The sequence below is a fragment of the Pinus tabuliformis genome, chromosome X (genome assembly GCF_031772625.1).
Source record: "Pinus tabuliformis cultivar Carrire ecotype Pingquan chromosome X, CPIR1, whole genome shotgun sequence".
NCBI classification, from domain to species: Eukaryota; Viridiplantae; Streptophyta; class Pinopsida; order Pinales; family Pinaceae; genus Pinus; species Pinus tabuliformis.
Window position 1 is genome coordinate 1,707,346,375 of NC_142308.1, and position 18,755 is coordinate 1,707,365,129.

General features: G+C 39.4%; 1 protein-coding gene across 5 annotated transcripts in view; it reads right to left on the reverse strand.

The window, feature by feature from the left end:
- Nucleotides 1-18,424, reverse strand: part of LOC149146562 (protein TRANSPARENT TESTA 9-like) — a 201,869-nt gene extending 183,445 nt beyond the window's left edge. Inside the window, exon 1 of one of the 5 annotated variants that reach the window (XM_089449352.1) lies at nucleotides 17,859-18,409. In XM_089449352.1, coding sequence (XP_089305478.1) covers nucleotides 17,859-17,911 — 53 coding nt within the window. In that variant the 5' untranslated portion in view covers nucleotides 17,912-18,409. Of the gene's footprint in view, nucleotides 1-17,858 lie in introns of all 5 variants that reach the window. The other 4 variants (XM_089449350.1, XM_089449353.1, XM_089449351.1 and 1 more) reach the window with 4 other exon arrangements.
- Nucleotides 18,425-18,755: the final 331 nt, after the last annotated feature.

Genomic DNA, 18,755 nt, shown 5'->3' on the forward strand with positions numbered 1-18,755 from the left:
CATGGGCATTGCTCTTTCCTCTCACATGAGGAATGCAATGGTCTTTGATTCCGTCTAGAATCAGCCTCTTACCCTTGTTGTTCTTTCTATTATAAGCTGTCAACTGAGTAGCATCAGTAAGCACAACAACAGGGTGTTGTGCTGTATGCACCATGATATCCCAGACTTCTGCCTCCTCAAAGATACTCTGCATTCTCTCCTTCCAAACGCTGTAATTTGTATGCCCATCCAACCTATCCTCCACCCTCAATCCCAATGACATCCTGCTGTCCTAAAGCTGAAAAATAGCACTGTTGTGGTAAAGATAAAACTGTTGTTTATGAAAAATCAGCTTGCTGGAATTTTCTGAGTGAAAAATCGGCAGCTGTATTTTTCTTTTGCTGTCTCAAACTGCCCTTCAGCACTCAAGCTCTGATACCATGTAGAAATTTCTCATTTCCCACCCCGGTTTTCAATTTCTCCTTATTTCTCCCATATAGTTAAATGCCCTTTCCCATAACCATACATTCAACAAGCTGGAAAAAATAAATATTGCTGAAAACACAAATTCTGGAAATTTTACAGAATGCTGGAAATTGCAGAAATAAAAATCAGCAGTAATAAACAGCCATTAACACATTTGAACACTGATATTTTTGGTCAATGTGACCCTGGAAAAACCCCCTACAACTCTTGGGGAAAACCAGTTTGAGAGCTCTTCTTTATTTCTGGAAAATGCCTTTTTACAGTGAAAGAAATGTTCAGCAAAAATCAACAAACAGACTTTTACAACTTATCTCAGCCTTGCTGATACACCACTGCTGATACTCCGCAGCTGTTGCTGTTACACCGCGGCTGTTGCTGTTACACCGCTGCTGTTGCTGTTACACCGCGGCTGTTGTTGTTACACCGCTGCTGTTGTTGTTACACCGCGGCTGTTGCTGTTACACCGCGGCTGTTGCTGTTACTCCGCTTTCAGCTTTGCTGTTACACCGCTTTCAGCTTTGCTGTTACTCCGCTTTCAGCTTTGCTATTACACCGCTTTCAGCTTTGCTGTTACTCCGCTTTCAGCTTTGCTATTACACCACTTTCAGCTGTCCAGAAATCTCCCTTGCTCTCTTGCTCTCCTTCTCTCAATCTGTTCATGAAAAGAATGAATGATCTTTTCCTCCTTTTCCTCCCTTAACCCAACCCTAAGTGACTTTTGGGTGATCCCTAAATCCAATGGCTGAAATAGATTTAGATCAATGGCTGAGATTAAATGCTCATTTAAATCTCACTTTCTATTTTTTAATTCACCCCACTTTAATAAAGACCCACTTCGTCATTTATTTCCAAAGTCACTTTTCCTTTCTAATTTTTCATTGACTTTATAAAAGTCACTTTAAAATTAGACTTAGTAACTTTATCACTTAAAGTCACTTTTAAATTAGATTTAACTTTATAAAAATTATAAAGTTACTTTAGGAGAAAAATTAAATTCTTTTGGACACTTTTCCCTAGGCCAAAGATCAAAGCCTAAAGGAACCACCTGTCCTCCGGTACCAAATTTCAACACGCAGCCGAGGCAAAACCCCTAGGTAAGGGAAAACCCAGTCAAGAATTCTTCCTTCAGTGATTTCAAAACAAAATTGAGATGACCAAGACCCTCACAACCTAGACCAAAGACTTCTTCCATCTATCAAGTCAACCTTGTTAGATTATACTTCAATTCTGAGTCTTGTATTCAGTATTTTGTTCTTCAATACTTTGCAAACACCGTCTTCTTATGCTTCTATTCTGTGGCAGCCTTCTCATGTTTACATAAGCCTTGTAGCAGCGTTCTCATATTTTAGTCCTGTGACATCCTTACCATACTTCGATCCTGTGGCAACCTTCTTATACTTCGATCCTGTGGCATCCTAACCTTACTTCAATCCTGAGGCAGCTTACTTTGGTTTCGGTCCTGTGACATTTCTCATTATGCTTTTGTCATACTTTATGTGCATCACACTTCAATTCTGTAGTGGCATGTAGTGGTATTGTAGTGGCATCATACCTTGGTCCTGTAGTGGTACTGTAGTAGCATCATAATGCGGTCCTCTAGTGGCATTATAGTGGCATCATACTTCGGTCCTGTAGTGGCATTATAACAAAGATATACTTTGGTCCTGCAATGACAATTCGACTGTCTCCACCATCGAATTATCCTTCACTACAATTCACCGAACTTGTGTCTTGTCTCCCTTTGTTGAGCGAAGTCTACACGCCTATTTATAATTGTTTCACACTGAAAATGAGCCAACTTGTAGAATATTAACTTGGAGGCCAACAACAAGGTGACTTGATGGAGGAAGCATTTAACATAACACAATAGATTTTGACTTAGCCTTTAAAAATCCTAAAAGCCTACAATGGAGGCTTAACCTATGACAATTGACCCAAGCATGAAACCCATGCTTTAACAAGTCAGTTTTAATTAATAATAAAAAAATCTTTTGCTTTCTCAAGTATAATTATGAAGATCGAACCTAGTTACATTCTTCAACAAAACGACATGTCCCTTGGAGATGAAGGACGACTTGAGTTTAGGTAGGCCGACTCATATAGGCTTCGAAAAAGTGGTTTTCCAATTTGTAAATTCAATATCTCTTCAACAGAGAGGAGTTGGGAGGTGAGTAAATACTCATTGGAAAGGGCTTGAAGTCCTCTACGATCCTATGACAATTTCATTCTCAGTTGAAGTCCCTTTGACATCAATAACAGTTAATTTCTTCAACACTACAGCAATGCAAAAAAAGGGCACCTCAGTCCACTTGGAAGGGTAACTCAAGGTATGGCTCTCTTGCCTTTGCCCTTTCACAATTGAATACTTGTATCATTGCATCGACTAAGGATGTCCTATGGCTCTTCCCTCTTGCCTTGGCCAACCTTTGAGATCACCTTGCTTGTACTTGGAGAGGATTCTTAGTAGACCAATCCCCCCATCCATCCCTGAAAGGAACCTAGTAGCCCTAGACAATGCTTGAGACGCAATCCTCTGAATGCCCTTAACATTGTTACATTCTAAACCATAAGCTTCACTTGGAGTTTAAGTAGTGTCTCCATAGGGCACTAGTCCATCATTTTCTCCAACCATAAAACCCAAAAAACAATCTTTCGTTTCCTTATTTTTTGTTTACAACTTAAGGTTTTAGTTCTACCTATATGATCTTGGATGTAGGTTGCTTGATTTATGGGAATTTCCATTGCTATATCATTCTTACATTAGATCTTCCTATGCTTACAAACTTCTCAAGACTTATCATTTGAATTTAGCAGCACTTAAGTTTTGATCTAGTCTCTCAGGCTCATCTTTTGATCTAACGTTGGCTTAAAGAGTATCCTTGAATTTGTTTGGAATTTATTTAGTTGTTACTCAAATTCATGTTTGGAAATGCAAATTAAAGGCACTTCTCTCTTTGGAATTTAACATACAAGGGTTTTATTCTAAGCATTGCACCATTTTTATGATCTACATTTTTGAAAGGGCCCAATCGATTGCAAATCCAGGCAATTAACTTGCACAATAAGTGTTACGACTTGCATTTCTATGACTGCTCTGTTATCCTTAAGCTTGATATCCAGGATATTAATGCTATGGTTCAGATCTGGATGCATTTATGGTATAAAAGTATCGATATCTCACACAATGTAAGCTTCAAACTCATTGCTTGAGCATTGGTTTAACAAATCTTGTACAAGGGGTAATCTGAAAACTGTCGAATTCACCCCTATAATGCTAAAAATAAGAGCTTAATAATTCTGTGGTATGGTTTGAATACCTTGTCTTTCCATAAAGATTGCCATAGACTGATCCAATCCTTGACACAACAACCTAGTTGCTCATGCTAATGTCACATTATTTTCAGCTCTGCTCTGGGTGTCTAATCACTGGTTTGATGTTATCTCACACACATAATAACTTGTGCCTTCTAACTGGTTTCACTATTGTGTAACTTGCATGTATGAAGTGGTGTTGACCCTGATTCATCTTGGTAATAAATCACTATGACTGCTAAGTGGTCTCTGTTATGATGGTTGCAAATTTAATCCAAATTTACAGTGCCAATCTCATTATTTCTTGGGCATTTCTTAGATAAATAACAGTATTTAATGACATTAAAATGAACTAATATCAAACAGGTTATTCTATTATCATAAGTCCAATTGCTCTATTCTTGAATACTGTGACAAAGGGTGCCCTTCTAATGTTAGCCTCTCTCACAAAACAATAATAAATCCAAAAATAAATTAATTAATTAAATATTCCAAGTTAGGAATTTGTGCCTAACTCTTGGGTTGTTCCTCTAAGATAGGAGTTAGTTTAGGTAACTCCTATATTGGTGTGTGTCTGGTGAGAAATTATCTCAACCAAAGGAGAAATTATCTCAACCAAAAGTGTCTAAGATAGCACGCACTATCTTGAGAACACTGTCTCTCATCTATTTATTTGTAACACTATATTCAATTATTGTAATGTATGAAAGTGAGAGAGAAGCATGAGGCTTCAGCCTTTTTCCGCCAATATTTTGTCTCTGGTTTTTATATGTGTTTTCCTGTAATCTCTTTGAAGTTAATTTCTATTTTCAATATGTGGTATCAGAGCTACAAGACCAAGGGACCTGTATGCTGGTTTGAAAGGCGTGACTGATGCAAAGTCGTCGTGTGCTACCAGACCGAGGGACCTGTACACTGATTTGAAAAGCGTGACTGACGTGAAGCTGTCACGTGGTTTGGAGGGCCAATCGCGCCGACTTAGCCGTGGATCTGATGCTAGCTGCTTCGATCAAGTCTGCGGTGGAGTAATATTAGTGGTAGCCCGGTGTAGACGAGGTGAAGGAGAATCGATCTGGAAACTGTGAGGAGCTCAGACAGCCTCGAGTGAATGTCGTCTCTGAGAGTGAGCATCCAATCTGGCAGCCCACCGTGTTTGGTAGCCTGGGTTCTGCGTTAAATATCTGTATAGATTTTGTATGAGAGAAGATTCATCGGGTATGTATTGTCTCAGTTTGTGATTATAAATCTTTGTTTTGGGATGAATGTCGCTGCCAGAGCGAAATGGTTAATCCACTGTTTATGTGTATTTTTCTGTAATCTGTTTGGAGTTAATTTCTATTTTCAATATCTAACTGATATCATCTGATATTTTTCTGTGTACAATTGGCATCTAATTCTTGTGGTTTCATATCTGCTCTGATAAATTCTGTGGAATGATCTATTTCTGTTCGAACTGCTCTTCATGGGTTTACAGTTGCTTTGTAGATTTCTAGAAAGATTTTGACACGGTTCCAAGAGAGGCATTATTCCAGAGACTCTGTGACATTGGCATATTAGAGATCCTCTTAACTGCTATCATGAGACTCTATGAGTCAGCACTGGAGCGCCTCAAGATGGCTCATGGTCTTTCAGACTTCATTCAGCATACCATTGGGGTGTAGCAGGGGTGTCCCATCTTTCCAACTCTCTTCGGGATTTATATTGATAAGCTTGAATCTTTCCTCCATTAGCACATACAGGACGGTGATGGCTGCCTTCTGCACCCTGTTTTGATCTCCTTGCTCCTCTTTGTTGATGACTAGGTCTTGTTGGCCTCTACTCCTGAGGGATTACAAAGACAGATTGACACATTGGCCAGTTTCTGCAACCTTCAACAACTGAGGGTCAACCTCCGTAAAACTAAGGTTCTAATCTTCAATGCCTACAAGAACTCTATTACAGACCTACACTTTTACTATCGTAGGACAGAGATTGAGATCATCATATTTTACACCTACTTGGGGGTACAGTTCACAAGGCCCAAATTTGGTATGCGACTGTCAACAAGCACTCCAACCTTGGCTCAATAAAGGTTACAGCTCCCTAGCCCTCATCGAGCAGCAGTGCTTCCAGGCATAGTTCCAGGACATCTTGTCCAAACTCCACCTCATGGAGACCATTAACAGACCCACGGTCCTCTATCGTTCCGAGATTTAGGGACCCAGTTTGCTACAGTCAGATTGAGCCACAATGGAGAGAGTCCAAACCTTGCTTCTCCAACATATCATCTGCTACAAACGCACAGTTCCACATCACATTATTCAGGCAAAGTTCAGGGTACACCCATTTCGCCTTGAGGTCATTTCCCACTTGGTATCTTTCCTCCATAGAGTCGGGGCTTTCAGAGACTCTACTACCAAGAGACAGAAATACCCCTATCTTGCACTTTGTTCTTCGAAGGCCATCGCTTCAGAAACTCCCTCAGGTCATGCTCATGGATGTTTCACAGAGGCATCTTGGCTCCTTCGGTCAATGACCATCTCCCCAGAGCTCCTTCCTCCATTTAGTTTCTCCCTTGATGGACCATCACATCTCTTATTGACTCCCTTGGTGCGCCTTGGATCAAAAATGTCCTTCTACCTAGAGCACTTTTTGGAGTTGCAGGATGGCCTCATTGTTCGCCCCCCCATACCCATAGCCACTAGATGCACTCACTCGGGATCCCACTAGGGTAGCTTCGAGTTGGGTCACATCATCTTCGAGTAGAGACAGATAACCATACACCACGATATGATAGGAACTGCCAGTTGTGCCACCTATAGGAACCGGAGACAGAGATTCACCTCATCTTTCGGTGCCCCATATATTATGAGATCATAGGACGATATCATTGCCTACATAAGGAGTCAGGAGGATCCCTCCCTACCTTCTTCTTGTATCCTAACCAGATATGTTTGGCCCTCTTCATCAGGAAGATATTTAGACACAAATCTCAAATCCTACATACCCCACCTCACTCAAAGACAATTCAAACGATCACATCATACTTTCAGGTTGCTCTGGCTGATTGGAGCAACAAGCGATGAGCTAAGTTCTAAGGTATTTCAAATAGTAGAGCAGTGAGACCTAGAGTCTTCCCTCAACGTTCCCCTTTGAGAGGCTAACCGGTACCCTCAAGACTATTGCGGAGATGCCAAATAGCACATCAATTCACTCACACCCAGAGCATCAAAGGGTTTAGTACCAGAGTTTCCGAACAGTCCCCCCTCCCACCATGACGAGTTCCTCCCCAACCCTAGCGGAGGAACCAGAGACTTATCCAAAGCTTCTTTCCTTTGGCCTCAGATGTTAGGAGTATCCCTCACTTCTACATCCCCCCAGGATCATGCAGCCAAACTCCTCATTGGATCCAGAGGACTCTAATAGTGAGCCAACGCCATTGTCGCCCCCCTTGCCCTCAGCTACCAAATTCGAGCACTCTTGACATCATCGACCTCCAGCCATGGACTTATCCACTTAGCCTTCTACATGATCCGATTATATACATGTTCATGAGGTTGTGCTATTATTATTATTGTATCCTTCTTTACTTCATTTTATCCTAGATTTAGCTTTGGCATTTTCTAGGAGTTGCATTTGCACTCCCACATTGTACTCATACTGGTTGTATCCTTCAGTCCCATTGACCTATTTATGGTCATTCATTGGACATTAATAAAATTATCTTATCTTATCTAAGTTAGCTTAATCAGCCATTGTTGATTGATGTGATGTCGGTGCATGGACTAAATTGTATCTCTGGTTTCGACTAAAAATTACTATCTGCTCAGGATCACTGTGATAAAGGGTGCATATTTATTGTTTGAAAGCTCCGTTTTCATGGTTTAAATAGGCCTAAGTGTACTTATTCATACATACACTGTTGCAATCATTGCTGATAACAGCATGCCTAAATGGGGTTCATAAATGCTGGAAGTGTACTGTGATGAATGTACCCTAATATGCTTCAAGAACAAGAACTCAATCACAGTTTAATGCTCCAAAGGATCCTCTTAACATCATTGCAAAACCCGTTCCTAAAAGCATTGTGATGTATGCTCTTCATATAATAATGGTAAATACTTGCTCCAAATATTTAAAATTCACATGATTGGCATGTCTTAGTCACTGTGGGTAATGGTTGGATATAATTGCTTTGCTTGGATTTTTTTTCTGAATGGCGATGAAGCTCTTTTCAATAAAGTAGCAACATGGTTTAAAATTGGCTCTAAAACTCTGCAGTAGCTTCTCACTTCTGAGTTTTCATAAATGACAGGATTTATCTCTTAGAATTCTATTTGACATATCACTGTTTTACTACTATAATGTGAAATAATGAATAAAACCAAGGAGCTGGTACGACCATTGATTTCTGAGCACCTTTGTAACTTCAAAACTGTAGTGACATTTCTATATTGTTCATCATTGTCTATATGCTGGTCTTATGGCAGAACCTCGTTACATATGATGTTGATGGATCCCCTTTACCTAATCACTAGCCATGGTACATGATATATGCTCATGACACATTAAAGTAATGTGTTTGTTCACTTGATGCTTTCTACTTTGTTCCAGGCCACTGCTCACATAATGGTGGTGATTTTGTTAATTTGATTTCATAATGATGATAAACAATGGTAATGAAATAATAACATGCAAGCCAATTATGTGATCCATTGTACCACTAGTTCCGACTCTCTTTGATTAATCATTCGTGTATTGTTTATTGGGCAAAATTTTATTCTTTTCATTTTACAAGAATTACATTGAATAAGCAATTGTTGGTCTAAGTTAAACTCTTTTCCTGTTTATCCTCATTGGTAATTCAATATGTTTGCATAAGCATTCCCTTCATCTTAAGAGCGGGTATCAACTTGTCTTAGTCAATCCTAGCTAGAGGAGCCTCTCCTCTTACTACACGACCTAGCTTAATTTGACCCTTAAGGAAACCCTCCCTTAGGTTATGAGCTTTAAAGTGAGAGGCAAGGCCACCAAGGTGGGGCTTCCCTGATAGTTGATCCTTGCCTCTCCTGCTGGGGTTTAGGACCTTTTACCTTACGTGAGAGTTTGAGTCACAACAAAGTCCGAGTCCATCCAATCAACTGCTACTGGCTAAGTCTCCAACCCACTCTAATAAAGGATCAATATCATCCAAGAGTATGCTACTTGATTCGAGTGGTCCCCATCACCAACTGTATGGTTCACTGTGGAACTGGCCAGTTGTGGCCTTCCTGGCAGGTTTTGAACAGATCAATTCTGGTATGAAACCAGCCAGTTCGATACAACACTGGTCATTTCTGCTTTGAATTCTTCAACTGGACCAATATGACCCCAGAACCAGTCAAACCAGTCAGTTTTGAGGAAAACAATCGGGTTTTGACAACAGTGCTTGGAATATGCAACTAGTGGCCACAAAGCCCTCAACACCACTTGGTCATCATTGCCAACCTTTCTCTTGAAACTACCTTGAATATGACAAACAAAGTTCGCTCACACACAAAATATTAAGAATTACTGAAATATAAAGAAATCAATATGGACAATACATAAAATATATATATAAGAATTTGACACTAGAAAATGTGATATGATGATTTGTCTTTCAATCAGAATTCTAGACTATATAAGGCCAAAGGTGGTCAAGGGTGAATGGTGGTCAATGACCAGAATTAGAAAAACACCGAACGGATGTGATTGTGACCAAAAGCCTAAAGTTATATTTCCAAGGAATGAAGCTTTTTTTTGACTAAAGATCGAACTTCAAACTTCTTGTGGCCAAAGAACAGGATCAGACTTTTAAGGATAAACAATAATATATATAACTGTTTGAGTACAATTGATATGATGTGATACCAAATGAGGACCTAGTTTTGGGTCAAAGACCTTGAGTTTAGATAAGTCTAAATAATTGAGTGGCCAATGAAATGTAGTTATGTTGCTAAGGGCAACAATATTTTGACCAAAGGTCTAGCGGCCAAGAGCCTAGATCAGACTTGGCTTTGATACCAAATGAGATGAACAAAGTTCGCTCACACACAAAATTTTCCAAATATCAAGAATATGAAAATATCCATAAGGATAAACAATAATATATGTTGATTTTTAATGTACCTTGGACAAGTGGTTTCCTATGGGTTAGTCTCTACCTAGGGAAAAGTGTCTAAAATAAATTTTTCCCAGAGTGTGACTTTATAAAGTGAAAGTCACAGTATAAGTGGTAAAGTCAATGTTAAATTATAAAGTGAAAAGTGACTTTAGACATAAAGTACAATGTGGGTACTTTATTTAATGGGTGAGTTAAAAAATAGAAAGTGAGAATTAAATGCACATTTATTCTCATCCCTTGATCTAAATGAATCTGAGCCATTAGATCTTAGGGTTGCCCAAAAATCATTTAGGAAAACAAAAGGGGGGAAAGAAAAGAGAGACTGCATTCATTCTTCATGAGAGCAGATTGGAGAAAGGAGGTTGAGAGTTGGAGAAAAGTTCTGAAGGAGAAATTTGTTGCAGCAAGCTGAAGGAGTGATTTCTGGGCAAAGATGGGCACGGAAATCAAGGCATAGAAGACAGCAGAAGATACAATACGAACAACATTTGCACATCGTTCGAGAGAAGTTTTTGAAAAAAATGAAAAATCCGTATAGTACAGTTCATATCCGTACAGTACATATTTTTAGCTTCAAGTGGACATGGAAATCGAGACAAAGTAGGCACAGTTTTCAAGGAGTTTTGGGCTGAAGAGATAAGTTGTATTTTGTTGTTTTGATTTGTCTGCAAATGTATTTTTCCTGTACTTGAAAGATAAATAAATTTGAAGAGCTCTCTAACAAGTTTTCCCCGGAGAAGATTGAAGGGGTTTTCCCTGAGTCTAAGTTGACCAAAAATCTATGTGTATTTTTATGTGTGTTGCTGGTCTGTTTATGTCCATATTTATTTTCAGCATGTGTTGACAGTCCCATGTGTTTTAATCTGAAATTTTCATTTCCAGAATTCTATATGTTGAATGTATGTTTATGGGCAAGGGAATCTAACTGAATGGTAGTGATAAGGTGAAATTAAAACCGGATTGGGATTGCATGAAACTTTAGTCATCAAATTTCAACAATATATATACTGTTTCAATACAATTGATATGATGTGATACAATGAGGACCCCGTATATATACCTAGGAAAGATGCCCATTCATGAATAGTCATGTCCATTGAGACATGTCCTTTCATTGTACTAATTATTATTTGTTAATTATTATTTAATTATATTATTTTATATATGTATGTTCATTGTTAGTTTTTTGGATACGGTAGCAAAGAATAGGTGTTCTAGTCTCAAATTGTGTCTAAGAGGCTAAGGAACACGAGGTCTCCAAAACCCATAAAAGGTTAAGTGAGTTGCCCAAAGGAGTAACAGGCAATGCAAGTTCCGGAATCTGTGCCTAAGAGGCTAAGGAACACGAGATCTCCAAAACCCAGAAAAGGTTCCGCGAGTTGCCCAGAGGAGTAACAGGCAGTGCGAGTTCCGGGAAAAGATTCCGGAGGCAAGTGCGAGTAGCCCAAAGCAGATCTACACAGTCCAAAGAGTAGTGTGAGTGCAAGGAGAAGGTCGGGTTAGTTTGCCAAAAGGAGAAGGAGATTTCCCCGATCAGTAATTCTCTAGTTTATTGAGTTTTGCAATTTTTTCAGAGGAGCTGGCCACTGCAGGACTCAGAGATCAAGGCAGGTGGATGGAGCCTCCAATTTTTGCATCTGGAAGGCCAGGATGTTATTCCTATTGGATGAGCATGGTTTGAAGGAGTTCGTGACAGAAGTTGTCGTTGTACCAGTAGATCCTATCCTATTAAATGATTACAGGAAGGACATGGCCAAGGCTAAGAGGATGGTCCTCAACAGAATATGAGATTATATTGTCTCGGATATTGTAGAAAAGACAACAGCAAAGGAAATGTAGAATGCCATCAGCAAGTTGTACCGGGATCCTTTTGAGAGTCAGAAGATGATTCTCAAAGAAAAGTTGAGGACGATCAAAATGCAGAAGGACGAGAATGTAACATCCTATCTCACCAGAGTTCAGGGTGTTAGAGATGAACTTGTAGTAGTTGGAGAGAAGTCAGCAAAAGACAAATAGTGTGTACAACTCTAAATGGGCTTACCAAGGAATGGCGAACCTTCGTTCAAGTGATTACTGGACGGGATAAGCTACCACATTGGGAGCACCTATGGAGTGACTTCTTAGGAGGAGTTGAGGCTCAGTCTCGTTGATGGTATTACTAGTAGTAGCGGCAAGGGACCGAAGGTAGAGAAGGATGAAGAAAACATCACTCTTGTAGGGAAAGGAAAAGCAAAGAAGGGTCCCAACCAGGGACAAAACTCTAAAGGAGAGAAGAAGAAGAAGAACATATCAAAGGTCAAGTGCTTCTGATGTGGTGAACTTGGTCACTACATCAACCAGTGTCCGAAGAGGAAGAAGTATAAGAAGGGGAAGCAGACAGCAGCTTTGACAGAGATTGATGACTTGTCCACCAGATTGGAGGATGAGTTCTATAGGTTTGCAGCATTATTCTTAGATGGATCAGGAGTATGGTATTCCAGTATGCTAGATCGGGCAAGGTTCGAGGGAGAAGCAATAGGAGGTCTAGGTCTAGCCAAGGAGGGTTAAATAGATCAGATCTGGTTGTTGTGAGTTTTCAGATGGATCATTAGCTATGTTACAAGAGCCCAACGAGTTATAGTAGCTGGATGATCGAAGTGTCAGCAAAACGCAGTCAAATTCTCGAGAGGCAATGAAAAGCTAGTTAGGCACAGTCAGATACTCGAGTGACAGGTGCAAAGCTAGTTGCAATGACTCAGTGGATCAATGAGAGTTTGAGACTCAGAGGGATTCTAGCTTCAAAGGGAGCATCCCTATGGAAGCTTGGATCTTCAGGTTCTGAGAGATCATTACACATAGGTGCAGCGATGACTTCAGCACAAAGGTATCAACAATGTGAGATCAGAGTATGCACAGTAGCATGGTGGACAGTGACTGCCAAATTGTTTTGTTCACAGTGATTTCCAGTGACAAGGAGTCAGTTCAGCTTGAAGATGTGAAGGGAGGTATCACTGATGTCAGACACCGGCAATGTGGATCAGTTCGACTACAGCATGTTCCCACGGACCAGCAGGTAGTTGATATACTCACGAAGGCCCTTGGGAGGGCAAAGTTCGTTTACTTTAGAGAACAGATGGGTATAGTGTAGAACACCTTCCTTGCTAAGAGGGAGGGTTAGTTTTCTGGGTACGGTAGCAGTAGACAGGTGTTTTAGTCTCGTATTGTGTCTACGAGGCTAACGAACACGAGAACTCCAAAACCCATAAAAATTTTGGGAGTAATGACTTAAAGACACCTTAATTAAATTAATTAGCCATAATTAAAATATTTCTTAAGTCTAACTTAGGAAAAGTAGTTAATTAAAGGGAATTAATTAAGAAAGTTTGATTTTGCTCTAGAGGCTTCTATTGATGAAGTCAAATTGATCTTAGCCATTAGTGGAAATGTAATCATGGCCATTGAGATTCCAACGAGAGAGTATAAGAGCAGGTTGAAGGGATTAGAGAAGACACGATATATGAGTTAAGTAGTTTGACTACCCAGTTGCAGGTATTCAACAAGGGCGCAGTTGAAGCTAGGGAAAGCATTAGAGCAAGGGTTAAGCAAAGATTTGAGAGCAGGAGTCCAGAGGCATTTTCCTTAGTACTTTCTAGTGTCCAGAGATTGGAAAGAGGAGGTTGAATTCTTCTACAGAGGAGGCCGAACACAGTTGTGCGAGTTGCCGGAGGAGCCACGTTTCAGTTGTCAGTGGTCAGATCAGTGTCCGAAAGGTAGAGTAGGTGGGTTTCAGAGGCACAGGGAGGCAGGACAACTTTCTTGGAGGTGATTTTGAGGCTATACAAATTTCTCCTCAGCCAGATCTGCACATTCTAGAAGAAAGTGAGAATTCCAAGAGGAGGTGTGAGTGGCTAAGAGAGGCCAGGTTGATTGCAGAGGTAGACAAGGGTGCCTTCCAGATTATTTTGCCAGTAGAGATTGTCAGAGCCTTGCCAGATTGGCAAGCAGATCATTGTACTCTTGAATTTGCTAAAGATAATAATAAAAGCCTCTTTTGTTGCACTGGTTTTCCCTTCAGGGTTTTACCAAAGACTTTTGTCCAAAAATAACTGTGTCAATTTTTATGCGTGTGTGCATATTTTTCAGTTCTGTATTTTATATTCCGTAGTGTTTTTATTGTGAATAATGCAATAGTGAATTTATTGTTATTTGCCAAATAATAATTCAGAAGAAAAATAAACTACTAACAGTTGCAAGATAATATTCCATTTATTGCATTCAAGGAATTTTCACATTCATATCATTGAACTCTCTCTGCAATATTTTACCCAACACCTTTAAACAACCCATTAATAAATAGACCAATTAAAACAAATTTCCCAATACTAGATCTAAATATGTCATATTACTAGTCATTATGAACCTCTATATGCCACTTAGACATCAAGACCATTCCTTTATCGAGCACAGCTACTTGCTCCCTCTGTACAATTGTTTCCCTGAGAACTCAACAACCTTCAGGACTATAATACACCTAAACTCTATATTGGCATCAACAAGTACACCTATCCATGTCTACACATGCAGGCAAAGTAATTAAACGTTCTTGTCCTTCATTTAAATTACCAGTATAAACTTATGAACAATGTTTTTAAAACCGGAACCGGTGACCGGACCGGTCCACCTAATGAACCGATTTACCGACCGAAACCGGTCTAACCGGGACTAGTTTGGTCTAAATGAACCAGTTTTAGAAAAATACATTAAATAATTAATTTTTAATGAAACAAAACTATTTTTAAGATTTAAAACCATGATTCCAAGCCAATAGAGACAAAATATGCAAAGTTTGCTCATTTATATACTATGTAAAGATGAATATATCAAAATGGCACTGAGTGCAATACATATCATCAACAAAATAGCAAAATACATAAGCAATGAGGCTCTAAATGGTTTATAAATTTGAAAAACAACGTTGCAAGCTATGAGGCCATTGGCCTACTACAAGTCTACAGTGTACACATGATCAATCATCAAGTTCATCACCACTACTACCACAAGATCATCATCAGGAGCTACATAGACATCATCTGGTTCAAAGTCTAAGGATGCCTCAGCCTAATCTGCAACCTCAGTAGCAATGCCACCAATAACAATAGAAGTGGACCTAATCGAAGCACGAGTTTGTCGACCTGGAAATGCAAACTAGCTTCCTTAGCCTCCTCTTGAAGATGCCAAATCCACTGACAGCTACAAACTATCTCCAAAATAGCTCCAACTCCAACTCCAAGATGACTACTCCAGCAAAAACTCAACACTCTCCAAGCTCCCAAGCAAACTCACAAACACTCATAAACACTCCAAATCAGATGTGTGAGACAAATGAGAGGGAGAGGGGCCTCTTAAAGGCTTGGAGAGGGTGTTTTTGGAGGGAAAGCACCCTTAATTTCCCTCCAAAACCCCTAAACTACCTTGGAAAAGCCGCACTGTGGGTCCTCGGTGGGCATGGCAGGTAACCGGCCGGTTAGGACCGGTTAGGGCCAAATTCTCGCCACAACGCCTCCTTAACCGGGTTTTTCAGTCGGTGGCCCTACTGACTGGCCAGTTAGACCAGTAACCAGTTAGCTAGGCCGGTTTTAAAAACTATGCTTATGAACAACATAATTTAATTTATTGATCGCTTTGGGAACCCTTAGAATCAATTTTAGATCAAAACTAGCCAGTTCAATACAAAACCGGCCATTTCCGATTTGAATCCTTCAACTAGACCAATATGGCCCCAAAACCAGTCAAACCGGTCAGTTTTGCAGGAATCAATCTGGGTTTGATAACATTGTTTGGAACAGGTCATGCAACTAGTGGTTACAAAGATCTCAACCACTTGGTCATCATTGCCAACCTTTGGCTTGAAACTACCTTGAACTCTCTCTGCTATATTTTACCCAATACCTTTAAATGGCCAATCATTAAACAAACCAATTAAAATGGATTTCCCGTGACTAGATGGGAATATTTCATATGACCAACCACTATGAACCTCTAGATGCCACTTAGACATCAACACCATTCCTTTACCATGCATTGGCACGTGCTCCCTCTGTACAAAAATTTGCCCGAGAACTCAACAACCTTCAGGACCGCAATACACTTAAACCCTCCCTGTATTGGCTTCAACAAGTACACTTATACATATCTACACATGCAAGCAAAGCAATTAAATGTTCCTATCATTCATTTAAATCACCAATATAAATGCATTAACAACATAATTTAAATTATCGATCGCTTTGGGAACCCTTAGAATCAATATATGGGCCTGCATATTAGCACTCGAAAACATTTTCTAAATAATACATAGGTCAGCGTTTCATTTATTACATCATAAATAATTCACATACAACAAGTCATACTTCATTGTTCATAATCAAAAATGGTCACATACAAATCAATGGGATCTAGTCAACCTTGGTCAAACAGGGAGTTTGACTCGCGTGATATCTTTGGTGCGTAAAAGGTAGGGCACTACATTCCTATACTTCATTTCAAAGCTCCCAAACATGCCACTAACCTGAAAAAGTGGTTACTAACTTGAAATGTTAGATAGTTTGCTCGTTGTCTCATACTTGCAGAGGAAAGCTCCCGGCTATGGCACTAACCCTAGAAATTAGGTACAACCTAAATGCTAGATTCTTGCTAGTTGTTCATTTGTTACGGACCAAGTGATTTAAGTGTTGATAATATCGGTATCGGCAAAATATCAGCAAGGGTCCAGAAAACATCTTATCGGCAATATCAGCAAAAATATCGGCAAATATCAGCAAGCATAAAAAATCAATTTTTACAATTTTTTAAACATAGCCAATATTTTGCCGATATTGTCAAAATATCGCGATATTTGCCGATATTTTCTCGGCGATATATCGTTTTGCCGAAAATATCGCGATATTTTCGAATATCGCCGATATTATCAACACTCATTTAATAGATAATAGAGGGTAAGGGGTTCAAATTGGACAGCCACTATGTGTTCTAACTTCTGGTAACCACAAAGGCATGAAATCACCAGATCCATCGGAAAAAGAATCCAAGGCCTCTGTGGACATCTTCGGTAAAAAAGTGACGACTGGCACTTGTATTAGCGCATCTATGCGGTAAATAAAAGTACCCAACATAAACTCCTCGTGAAGAAAGTTACCCATCATGCTATTGAGATCAATTTTCAAAAGATGAGAATGCACAAATTGCATAAACACGGGAAACTATGTCCTCACTTTGGGAACATCGAAGTCCAGCTAAATCTACCCTTCTATTGTAGCCTAAGGGGGGAATACAAGTTATTTCAACCACTCATGGAAGTTCAATCAGCTCTGGACATATAGATTATTGTGACAAATCTTATGCAAGCTTAAGTGGCACAGCATAATAAACAGTAAGTAAATGTCTGTTGCCTTTTTCAAAACATTGAAACATTATATTCACAACATGTTAGTACAACTAATCAACTATTTTGTTGTTTCAACAATACTGATATCCTTAATGATGTTCCAAAAATGTAGAAATTTAGAAGTTAAAACAATAATGGGGCATCAAGATCGCTTATCAGACTCTGCGAAACTTGTGAGACTTCCAATTGCTAGCTTTATTCATACAAGAATCCGGAATTTTCTTTAGAAACCAGTAATTGGGCATCCCATGGATAAATTAGACATGACAAACGGCTGAAAATGGAAGCTAAAAACAATGCACCGGATCTGCAACCCCCATTTATTCAAAACTCTTAATGCATTTCATTCAGAGTAAACAAAATATCCAATGACTCAAAAAATTAAACAATTGGATGTGTAATGAATGGATTTAACTTTAAGGGAATTTTAATCAAAACTCATCGCAGTGAATCAGAATTTTTCCAAAAAAATCAATGCTTTAGGGCCAAATTATTCAAATAAACGCGTAATAAATAAATAAAACTGAAGCATACTTGAGCTCGTCCACGGAGAAGCGATTTTTCGATCGCCAGAAGGAGAACCACATGGTTGCTCAGAAATGCGAATTCCCTGCGGTACCAGCTAAGAACGGCGGAAAAGGAGAATTCATCAAGCCCCCCGGGATTAGAACTCTCACATGACCGTGGTGCTAAGCGCCCCTGAGAAGGCGATCTAGGGATCAATTCCGGGGTCCTGCAGAAGAAGCGCGGGGTCATGTGGGTTGCTCTGTGACTGGCCGTATCCCACCTTCGACTATCTGTAAGACCACCATAACTCCTCTAAAAGTTATCTTATTTTGGCCGGAATTTAACCAAGTACCTCGTATTTTGGCCCAAATTCAACTGAAAACCTTTTAATTTGGGTTGATCTTCTGTTGCTCGAAGAAGAATGATGTTGTTGTGTGGGCTGGACCCGTGGATCGCCTGTGATTCAAGTATATCATCCGTCCTATTATTACCAAGTGTCTTTTCAGCCTGAGTCGAGATGTTGATGTGCATATAAAATATTGAAATATAAAAAATGATGATAATTAATCTATTGATGCAGATTTATGTAAGAGAGGCTAATCGCTATGTCAAGCGTATGAGCGGTGGAGATGTGTCTATCTCTCTTTATTTGCACTTACATACAGCGAGAAATAAAAACGTGCCGTGGTGTTATTTCTTGGGTGATATTTCTATGTGTTTCCTTTTCCTACGGATCGACGGGGGCTTATGTAATATTTTTCATTGTTTTTTTATTATTATAATGGAAATACGTGGAATTGTATATTTATGGTTTTTTTTTCAAGTTTGGTAGTTTTCGGTAATAATACGAGATTGGTGTTTTTAATTAGATTGGTGTAAAGAAGCTATAATTTCCAAAAGTTGGGTAGTTTTGGGTAATAATAA